The sequence below is a fragment of the Melozone crissalis genome, unplaced genomic scaffold (genome assembly GCF_028551555.1).
Source record: "Melozone crissalis strain CALT ecotype California unplaced genomic scaffold, PUWL_Pcris_2 ptg000006l_1, whole genome shotgun sequence".
NCBI classification, from domain to species: Eukaryota; Metazoa; Chordata; class Aves; order Passeriformes; family Passerellidae; genus Melozone; species Melozone crissalis.
In genome coordinates, this window is record NW_026535784.1 from 55,601,318 (window position 1) to 55,618,376 (window position 17,059).

At 45.8% G+C, this 17,059-nt stretch overlaps 1 protein-coding gene across 28 annotated transcripts in view; it reads right to left on the minus strand.

Annotated features, from left to right (window-relative positions):
• ANK2 (ankyrin 2) overlaps positions 1-17,059 on the minus strand; it is a 273,624-nt gene that overhangs the window by 147,300 nt on the left and 109,265 nt on the right. For 5 of the 28 annotated variants that reach the window (XM_054292293.1, XM_054292319.1, XM_054292285.1 and 2 more), the window contains exons 1-2: positions 2,021-2,119; positions 1,499-1,920 (exon numbers count right to left, since the gene is read on the minus strand). The exons of 9 other annotated variants lie outside the window; for them this stretch is intronic. In XM_054292293.1, coding sequence (XP_054148268.1) covers positions 1,499-1,621 — 123 coding nt within the window. In that variant the 5' untranslated portion in view covers positions 1,622-1,920; positions 2,021-2,119. Of the gene's footprint in view, positions 1-1,498; positions 1,957-2,020; positions 2,120-17,059 lie in introns of those variants that run through there. 14 more of the 28 variants (XM_054292398.1, XM_054292362.1, XM_054292407.1 and 11 more) reach the window with 8 other exon arrangements.

The window sequence follows — 17,059 nt, forward strand, 5'->3', positions numbered from 1 at the left end:
ACAATCTGCTCCAAGCAGCCCTGCCCAGCATCCAGACACTGCATCCATGAGAAATGACGTTCCTGGTTTTTATAAAGACAATTTGGATGTGACTTAATGAACTCAAAGTGAGCGTTTGAAAAGTCATGGAGATCACACCCAGAGGTCCCAAAGGCATCAAACGGCCTTTGTCATTTTATTTAAGCCATGCAGTTCAGAATCTAAAAAAACCTTAAGATTGAATGCAAAACAAATTCAAAACTGCCCAGGTATGCCAAGGGAGCAGATGGCTTCTGAATTCTAGAGATCTGCCAAAAGAATCTGTAAATTCAAACATTACAAGGCTGAATTCTAGGCATTTATTCTCACAGATATGTGTGTTTACATGCAATGTAGCAGAAAGGGGAGAGGGGAGGGGGGGAATTGCCTCTTGATATTTTCCCTTCCAGAGAAATTCACAAAGAATGGATAAAAATACAGTGTCAGGGAATGGATTAATGCATATCACAAGCCACAGAATCCAGAGATGGAAGGAAAGAAACAGCAATGAGAAAGCATTAACACAGGCACTCCCCATGTATCACAGTCCTAAAGCTGAGATTAACAGAACCTTCATTTTAGTATTTTCTCCACTACTGTATTTTTTGTGTCCTTGGAAACTATAGAGTGATTGGGCAAACAAATCATCTCTATTGATTTTCTTATTGTTCTCTATTTTTTCATCCCAAGACAATGAGAGATATTCCCTCTAACACAGAAGGGAAATAACAATTATAAAACATGAGAAACCTCCCCAAAGTCAGAGCCATCTAAAGAGCTATACCTTAAGAAAACTAGAAATTGCCATCAGTAACAGAGGCAAACCCATCAGATTGCAGACTTGTGTGCCAGGCCCTGCCTAGACAAATATACCTGCAATGTGCAGTGTAAATACACTGAATCACAGTGGCAAGCCCAGAATCCCTTTTGTGACACCCAAAAACTGCAACACAGCTCAGCTGATGCTCCCGGCACCCCAAGGCGAGTCTTACACAGAGCACTGAGCACTGCTGAGGAGGTGGGAAGCAGAACTAAAAATGGGAAATGGTGGAGAAATGCTGTTGTGAAGTAGAGAAATGCACCTTGGCACTGCAAAGCACAAGCACAGCCACCTCCCTGCCTGGAGAACTTCTCCAGATCAGCCAGGGGCTTGGAGCACCTGGCTGGGAACGATGGCAGGGAGCTCCAGGCCTTCTGAGATGAAGGGAAAGTGGAGATACCAGCATGCCATCTTTATGTGCATGTTCCCTGTATGACTGTGGGCTGCCATGGCTGGCGGCACTTTAATCTCACTGCAGATGGGTTAAGACCACAGCAGGGTTCCGAGGAGATGGGAAGGGATGCAAAAGGGAAACGTGATGGGAAAGGTCTGGAAAATGAAGGGGAGAGCATTGCACATGGCAGCAAACACCTGTCAAGTGCTGCACAGGCAGAGGAAGGGTGGGGGAAAGGGAGAAGGGGGCTGGTTTCCCCCTCATACCTTGCGTTTCCGATCAGCCCTAGAGATTTTCCGCTGCCTTTTCCTTTCCTTCTCAAGGTTTCTCTCCCTCTCTTCGATTTCAGACTCCCGAACTTTTTTAATGGAAGCGGCCGCATGAGCCATTTTGGCGAGGAGAAGCCCAGCCCCAAGGAAGCTGTCCCCAGCACACGCGGCTATCCAGGTGATTTATTTTTTCCGCAAGGGCACTGGCTGCGAGCCACAAGTTCACGGCGTAATCCACTCTTCCTCCTCGGGCAGCCCAGGAAAGGTCACGGCTCTGCCCCAGCCCCTGCAGCACCCATGGCTGGGGAGCAGCAGAGCCGTGGCCAGCACGCAGGGTGCCAAAGCGCCCGCAGCCACACACACGCGAGCAGCCAGAAAATCCCTCCTAGCAGGCTGCAAGCCCTTCAGCTTGGCGGTGCCTGCAAGAGAAGGCGGGCTTCAGACTCAGCTGGGCAGGAAGAAAAAAAAAAACAGGGAGGGGGAAAAAAAAGGAAAAGAAAAATCGGCCTTTAAACACACATCACCAAATTGGGAAGGTCTTTTGGGATTCCTCCAGAAAGACTGCGTCTTCTGTCTGGGAGGAGGGCTTCACTTCAGCATCCCCAGCGAGAGGGGGAGGGGGCAGCTCCCGTCAGCTTCTCACATCGCCTTCACGCAGGGTGAGAAGAAAATGGTGCAGTCTGACTTACTGACTTGCTGCTGCTGCTGCCACCGGCTGTGCCGGAGCCCGGCACACGCCTTGCTGCTCCCCTCCTCCTCCTCACGATCCTCCCTCACTGCCGAGGCGGTCCGTAGGAAGCCGGGAGGGAAATGCGCGGGGCTGGGAGAGCCCAGGCTCAGCCTGCTCACCTGCAGGCAGTGGGAGAGACCCCTGGAAAGGGCTGGCAGTGCTCAAATCCTCATTGTGCCTCTCTGCAGCCACGTGAGGCTGCATCAAGAGAGCTGCATTCAGCAGCGAGGAGGGACAGCACAGAGCACGCAGCGTAATCTGGGCTCAGCCTGCCCCGCTCGGCTCAACCCCACCAAAGGAAAAATAATACCAGGGGTGATGCTTGTTGTTTTTCAACCCCAAAAGCTGCTCTCAGGCACTTCCTAAAACAGCTTCTGAAGGTCTGCCTTGAAGATGGACAGTGCTTGTACCTGCAGACCAGCAGCGACCAAGAGAGACAGTGACAATATGTCTCTACTTAGTCACTCCCGTTCCCCAAATATCATTCGGGTACGGAACACCAATTACTGGCACTAATATCCAAGACAGATGGGTCTGTCATTTCCTCATTGCTTAACGCCCGGCTAAACCAGCACATCAAAGTTCTGCCACCGCCTGCTCGGGTAACTCTTATCACTATCAGCATCAAGCTTTTATTCATCAAAACAGGCCCCGGGTAGATCAAAAGAGGCTTTGCATTGGTTGCTAGCAGACAACCGATCCCACTCCACTCCCTCCAGCACCACTGCTCCAGCCTCTTCAGGCAGGTGCTGAGGGGGAGGCAGGATGGAACTCCCCAATGCAGCACAGCCGTCTGCATCCCTGGCTTAGTCACCACCCCAGAGCCACAGGGATGCAGCAGCTCACTGACACCAGCACTAAACCCCATGAAACCAAAGAAACAATTCCCTGAGTCAAGCTCCCCTCTGCAATACATCCCCTGACTTCAGGGAATTGTACTGAATGGTCCCTAGAGCCATGCACCATGAATTCCTCTGTAACACAGTCCCACCACAAGTGACAGACATCCTGAGAGCTCCTCCTGTGACAGCAGCTCATAGATCAGCCTGAACTCCCCCCTCACACTGCCCTACTACCCCACAGAACTTGGTGGTCCCCAGTTCATGTGAAGCAGGACCACTGATTGTCACCATGGAACTAATTCTCATTGATGAGTTCTATGGTTACTATAAGGTTTCATTTTGAAAATATCACAGACCAAATTTTCACAAAGGATTACATATGAAAGCTACAAAGCAGTATAAAAGCATCTTTAAAACAGGGATCTATTTTGCATTTGAGCCAGTGATCTATGCATTCAATACAAAACACATTTCCCTAGTGGAAGGAGGCATGGGAAGCAGCAGGGCAGGAAGTGTCAGCCAAGCTTTTTCTGGCTCCTCTCTTCGTACAGGCTTTCTCCCAGTTGTTCCATTTGTAGAAAACTAGGCTACACAAAGCTATGGCTAAAACACAAGTGGCTGCAGTAACAGCCACCACAGCACTGAGACAGGTGGAGGCAGCCATGGGAATAGAATAAGGGGGAAGATTGGGATCCCTGACAGGACTCTGGCATGCCTTGACCTCTTCACATTGTATGAACCTCACAGGTACCATCACTTGTAAACCAGAAATTAACAGCTGGTAGTGTAGAACTGAACTTTCCTGATATCTTTCCAACCTCTTCATGGGATCTTAAACAAGTTTGAAAATAAGACCAAATCATGAGCCATCACACTTAAAAACCCCAGATTAGGATTTCCCCAGATCATGGTTCAAGGTGTCTAAGCCACTAAAAGTTTAAATCCTGCAACACAGTCCACACAGTAGGGTTTGATACACAGGAGGGTTTATGGCAGTCATTATTATCAAACAATTTGTCATCTTTTGATGATTGATAAACACAGGCTCATCACCTCAGTATCAAATTATTATTCTTTCAGGAAACTTGCTTACAAGTTAACCAAGGACTTGATGTACCTTCTAACCCAGGCCACACAAGAGAAAAACATCAGACACTGGCACTGAACAAGTGGTGCCCAGTAAAATGAAATAAGATAGCAAATATTCTTTTAGGATTACTGGCAAAGAAGAACTTCAGGGCAGCTCTATGAGTTCACTACTATGTACCACAAACATTTCCTCCCTAACCTTAAAGAGACATAAAAATATGGAAGGAAAGAAAATAAAAAAAGTTACTTTTGATAGATTATTTTGGAAAGAGTATATCTTGTCTGGGGAGAAGAACATAAAGTATCAATATTTGACACAGCTTATGTCCCTGCAGGAAAAAAATATTCTTAGACATATTTTCCTAAAAAAAAAAAAAAAAAAGGAAAAAAAAAAAAAAGAAGGAACAGGCTTATCATCGCATTATGGAGCATTATGGATAGAGATTCTAAGATAAACAAATTCTTCTGCAGACATCAGTCTGAAGATTACATTTTCAAGTAAAAATGGAGACTGAGCAATTTCCCCTAAACATAGAAAACGTATTGTGGAGGTGCTACATGAGAAGAGCAGAACATACAGCGATGCTGTCACAAACCATGTGTGGGAGGGGAGTGGGAGAGTGGGCAGATGCACAATAACAGAAGAACACAGCTCCAGAAAAAGGGTGGGTTTTCTCTGAAATGCATGTGTCATCCTCAGCTCAGGATGTAGAAATACAGAACTCGTGAGATTCAACAAATTCCCATTTGGGATAACAAAGCCCATAAGGCTTCAGCATGTCCAGAGCCCTGTGTGATCTGGGAGCAGCCTCCAAGTGATGAACCTCACCAAGAGATCTCCCCCATCTTGAGACACCAAGATGGGGATTCTTCACTGGGGTTCCAGCTCCTGTCTGCCTGTTCCCAAGCTGGCATTAAGCATCAGCTTCCTGACCTGATGTGCTGATTTCAGAGTCCCCAGGTTCTGTTCTCTGGCCTGCCCCACCAGCTGAGACACTCAGGGCTGGCACTGCAGGGCTGCAATGGCCACAGCTGTGACCAGCACTAGGCTTCACCTGCCAGCTTTCAGGAAGACAGACTGGGTTTGCTGAGCAAATCAGTATTTGCAGTCTATAAAAACCTAGTGGGTGAAACCCAGCAGTAATTGAGTACAAAAAGACAGGATGTACACAAGTGATTCTCTCCCCTGAAGCATATCCATTGTCAGGGGTCCAGCTCACAAAAATGAGCTTCTCTCCACATAAATCACGTGGGTAGTGCAAAAACAAAGTTAAAACCAAGCCTAGGAGCCATGCTGAGGAAGTGTGACTCCAAGTTGTTCCAAACATGCAGAAAAAAGGGGAGGCATTGACAGAGTGGGAAAAGCTTCATAGCCAGAATGGAGACTGCTGTTTCCAGTTCTAAGCTCTAGAATATTCAGGAAACTGCCTGGAAATCAAAACCAGTTTCAAACAGCTAAAAGTGGGAAAAGGCTGTCCTAGGCAATAGTCGGCCAGGATGAAAACTGGACAACTCAGTATTTTGTCTACTGTCATGGCAAACCCATTCGGACAAGGCAGGTTACAATTCCCTAAGGGAATTAGGCTCCCTCCAAAGCAATGCCCATGTAAGTCGTACACAATACTGCACAGGTACATGCACGAGGTATTTCACAAAATCTGCAGCAACCATCATGCCTGTTCCTACAAATTGTGCACCTATTTAAATTTCTGCTCCTTGCTAAGAGGCAGGACAGGTTAGGCCAGGCTTGGAGGTGGGCACACAGCTCTGAGTGGCCTGGAAAGCAGAGCCCTGGCTCACTGAATTAGCTCACCTCCACCCACAAGCACAGGTAAAGGCCTTCCCTCTGCAACTATTTAAAAGTATTCCTAGGGATTGTGTGTATTAGCATACCCAGCCATTTCAGTGCCTACAGGACTATGTATTCCTAGAAAAGCAGCAAAGTAATCCTTGCAGAAAGTAAAAAGCACAAAGCTAACTATGGAAGCACAGGCTACAGTTAGAAATTGCCTCCTGTCTCACTCACTGTTTAACCCACACCCATAGTTACTAGTCACATACTAGTTATCCTATAGGTATGTAGTTCTAAAGGTACAATAACACTGGAAGTAAGTTAGCAAGCACATATCCATGCTGTATAGGTTTCATTTTATATTTCCTGAGAGAAAATATACTAAGGTTTAAAAGAAAAGCTCTACATTCTCTCATTCTTATTTTACTCGATATGCAAAACCAATGTGGTCTTCTCAAAGTTCTGTGCTGGAAATTAGTGACACTGAACTAGATCGGATAAGACGATATTTAAAACTATGTCCTGACTTGTTCTGTACCTTGAGTATATCTATTTTATTAATTGAAAAGCAAGCAATACCAAAGAAATGAAAAGAGGCAAGTTGAGGTAGGAATGGACCTAAATCATACCAATTTTAACATCTTTCCCTTCTTTTCTGTCAGTTCACCAGAGTATAGATCACAGCACTGCCACCTCTAGTGGTCATCACCAAGAATATATCACAGATGATACAGCAACATTTCAAATACCACCGACACACAGAGAGCAGGTTTCTGTCTTGAAGGTCTTCAGTTCAATAGTGACAAACGTTAAATGCAACTAATAATTAACCCAGGGGAGAAAAAGAGACACTGCTTAGCTACCTTCATCTTGGGAGAGTTACTGAAAATGGTCATCTGCTCTTATAAAATTATTTTTCCTATATCATGGACAAAGAAAATGAGATAATATGTTCCTAGTAAAATAAGAGCAGTCACTGTGGGATGAGACCAAAGCCTTCTGGCTCCAATAAAGGTCAAAATTGGGTACCTAACAAAGAGTAGAAAAGCACAAATGTGGATGATAACTTCAAGTACTCCAGCAGGTTCTGTTTGTTTCAGACTGCTGGGCATTTGTGCCAGGCATTTCCAGTTACACAGCCATCCTCACCAGCTGTTTTCCAGGAACTTGTGCAGCCTGTCTCTGAACCTTCCTGAATTTCCAGCACCCACAACATAGGAAGGCCAAGTTCTGCTGCTCAACTAATTATCCAAAGTACCACTGCCACAGGTGAGTGCTTACAGACCAGCAAGGACCCAAGATAAGACAATTCCCATTATAGAATAATGAAAATCCTTACAGTCAGCCTTTGTTGCTGCCCCAGTTGTGCCATGGCAAAGAAAGGCTTTGCATACACCAACAACTTCCCTAACACCAAGAAAATGATGTAGAAAGGCCCTGCAGAGGCTGATGTCTCTGATTTAAAGAAATACCCCAATTATGAGGTAGAGGTATCCCACCTGCATGCAAGTTGGCAATTCAAGAAGCACATTTGTTTCATCAGAATCCTAAATAAAACACAGATAGGTATTTCTAGCAAGCACACCCATCCTGTGGTTTTCCAATGATCCCTAAGTTGCATTAACTCCAACTATTGCTCCACTTGTATTTGTTTTCATATTGATTGAAAATATTGATGTCACATTCCAACTAAGTCAAACAGGGCCTCCTGCAATGGCTCACTAAGGGCAACAGCAGACATTTTATTGATTTCAATGGGTTTGGGAACAGGACCTTGATCGTTTAATCCAACATTGCAATGTGCCTTCCCATCTTCCTCCCTGCCCTACCTGTTTTCACCTTTGCTTTCATCTTTGCTTACTGTGTTTGGTTCTGGCCCTGTGAGGGCAGAAGCTGTTGGTAACACAAAAAGGATCCAAGGGACCATTGTGAAGGTTCTTCAAACCTGCTGGGTGTGATTCCCAAGGGGCAGACTGTACTCCCCAGGCTCACCCCTGACATTCCCTCACCCCTGCAGTTAACTGTCTGGACCTGCTGCAAAGGGGCAGAGCTCCAGCTGCTGCAGGAGCGGCTTCCCAGCCTGGTGCCTGCTGCACTCACAGCACCTGGAATGTCACCACAGCCACCACCACAGAGCAGGGGAGCTTGCTGGGCTCTGCTTCCAGCCTGCTGCTCCCCCAGTACCACCTGGTGCCACAGACAAGTGCTCCAACAGCCTGAGGGAATGCTCCTTCTCTAACCCTGCGTCCTGATACAGCACACTTTCAAGCTTAAAGGTAATTATCTGGGAAAGAGCCACAAAAAGCGAGTTTCACACTGAAAGATACCTGCATATATGTCACTTGTGTCCCTGACAGATCGATCCTACCACTTGTAATTTAAAAGTTTCTATTACCCTGTTTTCCCAGAAACAAGGGGAATATTGCCAACGACCAACCTGAGGAGTGAAAAGGAGGGCTCCCCATTCTAACCCAATTGACCTCCCTGATGAAGTAGCTTGCTTCATTCACAAATCATCCTGTTACAATAATGCGGCTGAACTACAGTGCTGGGTGTAGTATAAAGAGGTTAACAGAAACATCTGTTGATCTGTAAACAGAATTCTATTCTCTCAAAGCCAAGAGGGTGATGTAAATAAATATAATTTTATTAACTAGAAATATATGAAAAAATAATTACAGCAGGGCAGCAAGAGCTTGTAACAGGAAAACTGACTTGTTTGCCACTGGAAGCCTTAAGCCAGTGTGACCCACATCTCATCCACTCTAAATCCTTTCAGTTGCAACCTTGCTGCTGCACATAATCAGCTCTGCTTAAGCAACCTTGCTGTTATGTGTAGTAGTGTGCCTGCACTTCAGTGTTGGACCAGGCAACACAAGTTCATGTTTGAACGGGCTCTGCCTGCCTGAAATTCAAAGGTTACCCACTCACAGCAACCAAATCAAAAGCTTGACTGATTGCCACTTACACAATTATTATTTAGTATGTACAGACATGGATTTCCCCACTGTTTCTAACAAGAGAAGACCTGTCTGCTAGTTGTTTATAAAACCAGAGGATAACATTTTGCACTAAGGATTCTCAAAAGCTCCCAGACACTATCTAAAACACACCCCAAATATCAGCCATATCAGTAACGCATAGAACATTTTTTCTAAGCCAGATGGTTCCACCTTTGCCTCACCAAGGAAAGATGGTGAGATTCCTTTACTTTTGGAGTCTCTTCCCCCACCAAATAATTTCAGTGGTCCCAGTGTGTGACCAAACCAGTACAGACACAGCATTATTGCCTATGGAATACTGAATTCCATTTACACAGCCAAACGGCGCCTTAAGCAGGCATTTCTTTGGAAAGGACAGTAAAAGAACGAACGGAATTTGCTACAGAGTGAATCCCAAGGCCGAGCGCTGTGTGCTCCCCTCGGGCCTTTGGTGCAGCACCCTGGAGAGAGCCCAGCACCCTGGAGAGCGCCTGGGGCGGGCATGCACCAGGAGCGGAGGGAAACACCAGGAGCGCAAAGCCGAGGGGTCAGGAGCCGCTAGGGACCCATCCTGGTCCCCCTGCAGCCACTGAAAAGTCAGGTTTGTACATCTAAGCAAGGCAGATGTGTTTCCTGCGGCACAGGCTGGTTTCCGCTGGAAACATGGAGGCACGGGAAGCACGTCCGCGTTGTGCTTCCCACCAGGAGGGCACGAGGAATGGATGGCAAACGATCCCCCTCTCCTGGCCAAGCCAGGCTAAAGCAGCCTTGGATTCACACTTCCTACAGCTACAGAGCGATTTGTGTCGGAGGCACCTTAGAGCTCATCCAGCCCCATGCCCTGCCATGGGCAGGGACGCCTTCCAGTACCCCAGTCCGTTCCACTAGCCCCGTCCAACCCAGCCTTGGACATTTCCAGGGATGGGGCAGCCACAGCTTCTCTGGGCACCCCTTGCCAGGGCCTCAGCACCCCCACAGGGAAGAATTTCTCCTAGATATTCACTCCAAAACCACCCTTTTCTCAGTTATTGTAGCCCTGCATGCCCCTCTCCAGCCGTCCTGTAGCCTCTTTGGGCTGAACACCCCCAAGTCTCCCAGCCTGGCTCTAGAGCAGCACTGCTCCATCACTGAGCATCTTCATGCCCTCCTCTGTGCCTGCCCCAACAAATCCAAGTCCCTCCTGTGCCAGGCCCCTCAGGGCTGGAGGATCCAGCTGGGGTCTCACAGGAGGGGAGCAGAGGGGAACAGGCACCTGCCTTGACCTGTTGGCCACGATTCTGACATGCCCTGTGACAGATATTTCAGCTTCAAAGCAGCCCAAGCACAAAGTTTTGGGACAGCTGAAACACAGCCCTGGTTTAGGGTGAGACAGAACAAGACACTCCCTGTAGCACAACCACTGTGAAATCCTTGGTATTTCTGTGAAGTCCAAGCAAACAGACTACAGGGGAATTTCTAGAGGAAGCACCTGAGAAGATCCAAACACCCAAGGCAGCAGAACTGAAGACTTTTTTCCCTGCATGACAAAAGCCAGAAACTCAGATCTCAACAGCAAATCAGCCAAGACACCTGGGCCTCTGACCAGGGTACAGGGCACTGCTGAAGGGCCCTGCCTCCTTCCTGAGCTTCTGTGGGTCTCTGAGCCATCGTTTACCTTCTTCAGCAAGCACCTGCCAGGTGACCTTTTCAAAGCATTTCATAACTTATTACAAATAACTTTCCTAAGTAGTACAAATTTTAAAAGGAATTTTTGAGTCAGCTAAATACACAGATTCCTCAGAAATCACAGAGGATGTAACTTGTTATCCTTCTATGATTTAAAAGTGTAATGCAAATCTCACTTTCAAATACTGGCTTTTTCCTTGTCCTTCTTAAAAGTAATACTGTAGTATAATTTTCAGGCTTTGGCTTCCAGGCCTGTGTTTATGGCACCATCAACTGAAAAACTCCTCAAAGACACACATAGAGAAATATGTATTTGATGCACAGCATTTTCTTTCATTTAACTCATCAGGTTTAAGAGCTTGTCCATGCCAGTACACCTTCAGCTGTGTGAAACAAAGCACTACCCAGAATCAGCAGATACATCTCACACAAAGTACGTATTACCACGAACCTGTTCCTCAAGTGCCTTCCATTTCCATTCCTTCCTGGGGAAGATGAGGATGAAGAATATGTCTTTTCAAACAACTAACAGGAATGGCTCCCAATTCACAGAACAGAGGCAGTGTTCTGTCGAGATTAATCACCTTCACTTTTGAAAAGTAGTATCTTTCTAACAAGAACAATTTCTGAAAAACACTCAGTGACTTCTCAGGAGCCTTGGGAATAAAGATCTTACAAAAAGGGAGCTATCTGAACCACTTTCCCAAACAACCTCTTACTATTATGAGGACATGAAAATGCACTGCAGAGAACATTACCAAAAACACCTCCTTGCAAAAGCACGCTGACATCTGACAGGCCTGATGTAACTGGGAGCCTTGCTGGAACTCAGCTGTGTTCATCACTATTCCTACAACACTCAGTGACTTCACATTTCACCAAGACAACAGCACTGAAAATGATGAATAAAGACTCTGGCAATTTACCCATTTCCTTGTCCTTACTCTGGAAGTCACAAAAGAGATGCTCTCATTTGGAAATCAGACATTTGCCTGACTGGGGCTAAATTGGTTGTGCACTGAGGTGGACCTGGGCTGGAAATACTTCTACACAAATCTAAGCAAAGTTGGCCCTCAGCTGCCAGAGGTCCAGATCTGAGCTGGACACACCATTTGTACATACGTGGCAAAAGGGCAGATGATTCATTCACATGGGTTAAGGCTGAGGTCTGCATTGGAAAGGGTTAAAGGCAGCAAGTGGAGACTTCATATTACAAAGACAGACAAAAAGAACTGTAAACATCTCGATCTAGACCAAAGACATACTTCATCCCTGGCTTTCCCTCAGTTTATCACCCTCAAGCTCTTGCAAAGAGCAAAACAAGCTTCTATCTCCACAACAGCCAGCACTGCATTACAACAGCATTTTAATTCTACTCTGCCCTCTTCGTGCACCTGAGAGCAGAGTGTGTAATAGAGGTGATCTTCCCTCCTGGCTCACAGAGCTGCCAGTCTGAGAACTCCTTTCAAGACAGAGGATTTTTTTCAAGACAAGCTGCTGGCACAATTGCACACAATGGGTTTTCACCGTAGGAGTTAACTGGCCTGTATGGAAAAGGCAGAAGCTGGACTTTGCAGTGAGAGATAACACAGACAAACACTACCTAACATTTAACACATTGCCAAGGATGTGAGAAACCTAGATTTAAAATCCCAGGTGTCCTATCACCTCAATGAATTAATGGCCCAATTAAAACACTTATTTATGTAAAGTAGAACAGCTCCCAAAAAAAGAAGGAACAGACTAGTCAAGCACTAATATATTCATCTGGGACCTCAGAAAGCTCTCTGAATCTAAAATCTCCAAGTAAAGCCACAACCACAAGTCTTTTGACAGAGATTTGACACTGTGCAATGGAGCAGGCTCCCAGAGCACTGAGTCAGCCAACACATCCCCATGGCAGAGCTCACTGGTCAGGTGTAAACGCAGCAAAGGCACCTCAGCACTTTGTGCCTCATCTTTCAGCTGGGTTCAGTTTTAGCCTTGTGCTCTCATGCTTATCTGGTCTTTGTTGGTGCTGGCTTCAAGGTCACTGTATTGTCCACCATTCCACATTGCAGAGATATCCTGAGACATCATCTTTTCCAATCTGAAGAGAAACATTTGCAAACTTTCCAAAATCCTAGGTAGAACAACACAATCCCTAGGATTCACCCCTCTGTAACTGCAACCAGCCAGCAGACAGGATTTACAAGTCCCTTCCCCTCCTTTAGGCATCCTTTCTCTTCCTTGAGGACACAAGGATATGCAGCAGAGGGCTTTCTTAACAAAAATCAGTCTTTAATTCAACATCTGAGGAGAGGGAAGGTGTGGCAGAGAGAAATCACTAACACTGTAACAGCTCAGCATCCTCTGCACTGCTGCAGGAGTGCAGAGGAGCCAGGAGTGAAAGAGCCAAGCAAGGAGAAAGGAAAGGTTTCCTTAACACTTGGGGTTTTTTCCCCACCAATAAATAATGTTTTCCCCGAGTGTATTGGCAACGCTGGTGCTGAGCACCACACGGTGGCACTCCAGCCCTGTCTGTCCCCAGCCGGCCCGGCTCTGCCGGTCTAAGGAAAAGCAGGTGCCTGATCTCCGGGCGCCAGCACTTCACTCTGCCTTGAGCTGTGTTCTCAGGCTCTGACACAGGCAATACTGTTTAATATTACTTCAATGCAGTTGGGAGGAATAAAAAGCTGTCCACTGGGCAACTGGTTTTTACTGCTTCAAATAAAAAATAAACTACTTTGTCACTAATTTTAAGCTTCTCTTGGGAAGGGTGCCCTCCATGTTTTATCTCTTCCAGAGCAGTGAAATGACAATTCTACTGTCCTGAAACTGCTACAACCACTGATCCCATTCTCCTCTTACCATAACCCTGGTAGACAGGTGCCACCTGTTTGTGTTCTGCCACTTTGGAGCAAGCAGGAAGAGGAAAACAGAACAGCAAACCATCCTGAGTGCCTCCTTACAGAAATACTACTGTAAAACTAAGGAGAAGAGCTGATGATGAACCTGATGTAGTTGTCAACATCCCTACTCATGTCAGGGAGTTTGAACTAAGAGGCCTTTCAAATCCCTTCCAAACCAAATTTATTCCATGATTCTACAATGATACCCAAGGTATTTTAACACACTAATTTTAAGGAAAATCTGCAGGCAATGCCCTGACTCCCTGGTATTAGAATGGTGGTGCTGCTCTTCCTGCCTACTGCCCAGAGTTCTCTCTGCCTGGCAACAACCACCCAGGGCTCCCCAGGTGCTTTTCCTGTCTAAACAATTCCCACTGCAACAACCAGAAACAACAGCCATCCCTTACAGTGACCCTAAAGTGTTAATTGTAGCGTGAGAGGTGCACACAGACACAAACAGATCCTATGACCCTGACATATGTGATTTTACATTCATTTAAGATTAACCTCTCTGCTTCCACCGCTCTCTGCAGTACCCAGGACAGAGCACAGTGCCTCTTGCTTTTTGCACCATGATACCTTTCTAATTTCTCCAAACTTGCTGCTCTGATGTGGTTCAACACATGGAGGAGGTTACATCATACAATCTATGGTGTAACTGCACACAGTGCACAGAGAGTTTCCCCATGGGAGAGAACAACACAGGATTTCTCACCAGCCCTCAGCAGAAATGCCTTTGGGATTTAGCGATCCCTTTTGACACACAGGAAGGACAAATCTTTCAAATGCAAAACAAGTTGGGTTTTGCCATAAACACAGGTGCCTTGGAGAACAGTGATTTCCACAACCTCATCATTCCCCAGAGGCAGAGAGAAAACTGTACCCAGCAAGGACAGAGAAGTAACCTTTGCAAAGTCTCCTGCTGGCTTTTGCTCTGTATGATCTCAGATAGCTGCTGCTGTGCAGTCATGTGTAAGGGGACTGTTGCATGTGTGTGCAGGAATGGTGACTTCAGCTGCCAGTCTGTACAGGAGAGTACAAGAAACCTGATTATTGCTATTCTGTCCTGTTATTTCTTCTCCCAGATTGATTCACTCTTGCTGTTTTAACCTGTTCTTATGCTGGGAAATGGAACTTGTGCAACAAAAATGTGTTTGGCAGGATTCTATGTGTGGTCTCACCTCCCACAACATCCTAAATGGTGAGATAGGTACTTAACCTTGCACCACACAGAAATGCACTCAAGGTGAGACATGTGGGGGAAGATGCAGCTGTAACCTAGGAGAAGCATGAGGGGGCTGTGCAAGAAAATGCTACCACATGAGAAACAACACGAAATCCTTGTCCTTTTGAGGTGCACAGAAGCACACCTAGCACCATTTCTCTTCTCTGATCTCCTCTCGGGAGTTTGCCGGTTATTGCAGCCCCGAGATGCGTGAAAACTCTGTTTCATCCCGCACGTCCGAAGAATGAACTGGAGTTCTTCAGTTTTCGGTCTCAAGGTTGTTTATTTTATATTATCTATAAAAGTTTTTCTCCTGTCCAGCCAAGGTCCGCTCAGCAGGACAGCCAGCGGCACTCTGACTGCTCTTGGGGCAGTGTTGTTCTCTTTATACTACAAACTACATATAACATGTTTACAATCACTTTCCAATAGCTATCACCTATGTTAGACAGTGAACTTCTATTCTAAACCAATCCCAAAGTGCCAGCATCACAGCAGAAGATGGAGATAGAGAACGAGAAGAAGAAAGGCTGGACACGCCCAAGTCCCTCCATCTTGTCCCCAAAACCCCTATTCTAAAAATCCCCAAAATCTACTTTTTCGCCCAATGATAATTTTATTGTTACACTACTTAAAATTCTGTGGCTTTCAGGTCTTCATACAAAGCTGGCAACTTGCTCCATGGTCATAATCAAACCCACAGGTGTTCTGGGCTGCGTGCCAGGGTCTCCAAGCACCCTGGCAGGGGTTCCAGCAACTCTGGACACCCAGGGGGATGTACTGAGTTCCAACAATCTCCTCATCAGGACAGGTTCAAATAGGAAATTAACCCCTGTGATCTGGGAGCTGAACACAGTGCTCACTGTGCAAAATGATGCCATGAGGAGCCACGAGGCTCCTTGGTGAGACCCCTCAAGCTGCTCTTGGCTGTTCCTTCTTGGGAGCTTTTCAGCAACTGCAGGGAGTCAACTGCACCACAAAAAATCTTGGTGAATATCAGATCCAAAGAACACATGCATCTCTTCACTGCAAAGGGTATTGCTAGAACAGCTTGTTATTAATAACTATTTCTTAAAGATTAATACAGGTGCTAAGAAGACTCACACTTTTACAATCATGGCATGCATACATGTGCATAAAACAGTGCACAGTGTAAGAACATTTAGGTTGCAAAGGCAAGCACTCAAAACCTAAAAAACTCCTAATTAATACCATAATCTTTATTCAGCCCCATTACACACGTGTCCTGTGAGATAGGCTGTAATTAAGGATCACTCACTACATATTCGTGTGACCTCTGCCCCCTTCAGTGAGCAGGCCCAGGCAGCACACACTTAAAAAATAGCTTTGAGCAGTTATTTTCTCCTTGATGCCCAATGGAGGGCAGAATGGCTTTCATTCAGAATGATAAATCTGATTTCTGATGACTAAATTATTAACTCCCTTACAGGTCTTTCTGTAGTTCTCCCTCTTTTATATATATATATATTTTTTATATATATATATATATATGTGTGTGTGTGTGTACATCTGTAATAACTACTAATGCATTTATTTTCAAGCACAGCTTTGGGACATGAAAGGCACTTCATCTTCAATTTATAAGGCCAAATGTACTCTCTGATTTTGTCTGCATCAACCAGAAACACTTTGAACATTATTTTCCGCAATACATTCATTACATGCAGCATTTGTACTGCAAAAGTGACACTTCTATGGGCTTCATTTGCCACAATGGATGCTCAGAATTTGTCCAGGTAGACCATGAATCACAAGCCAAGCTGTGATTGGAGGGAACACATAACTGCTGGCTGTCCTTGATAAGCCAAGTTTTTGATGTGAGCAGCAGTACAGGACCTCTGAGGAGAACAAAGTCAGAATTCACAACTCCAGGGCAGTGCTCAGTTGCCTAAATGTGCAGTTTTGCTCTGTTCCTCATGATCCCACATCTTGGACATCCCATTTCCAAACCAGCCCAACAAGAACACTGCCCTTCCCTGCTGATTAAACTCACATGTAACTCAGGTCTAGCTGTGCCCTGTAAAAGTCATATTTATCATGGAAAAATAGAGCACAGCGTCGCCACCAGAGGTCTGCATGAGAACACACCCTTATTTCTGGCACTTTTTCATCTTTATGCACAGCTGTCCTTAGACTTACTCCTGGGAATGTCTGGATGCTCAGAAATGCTGTTGTGCTGTTGTACTACTGTGTCACCAGCCAGCATCAGCAGTGTCACCATTTGTGACTGCACCAGGCTGCATTCAGGAACGGTGAAATACACAATGTGTCTTAGATAAGACAGTTTAAAAAACACACAGGAAGGGAATAACCTCCCATCAG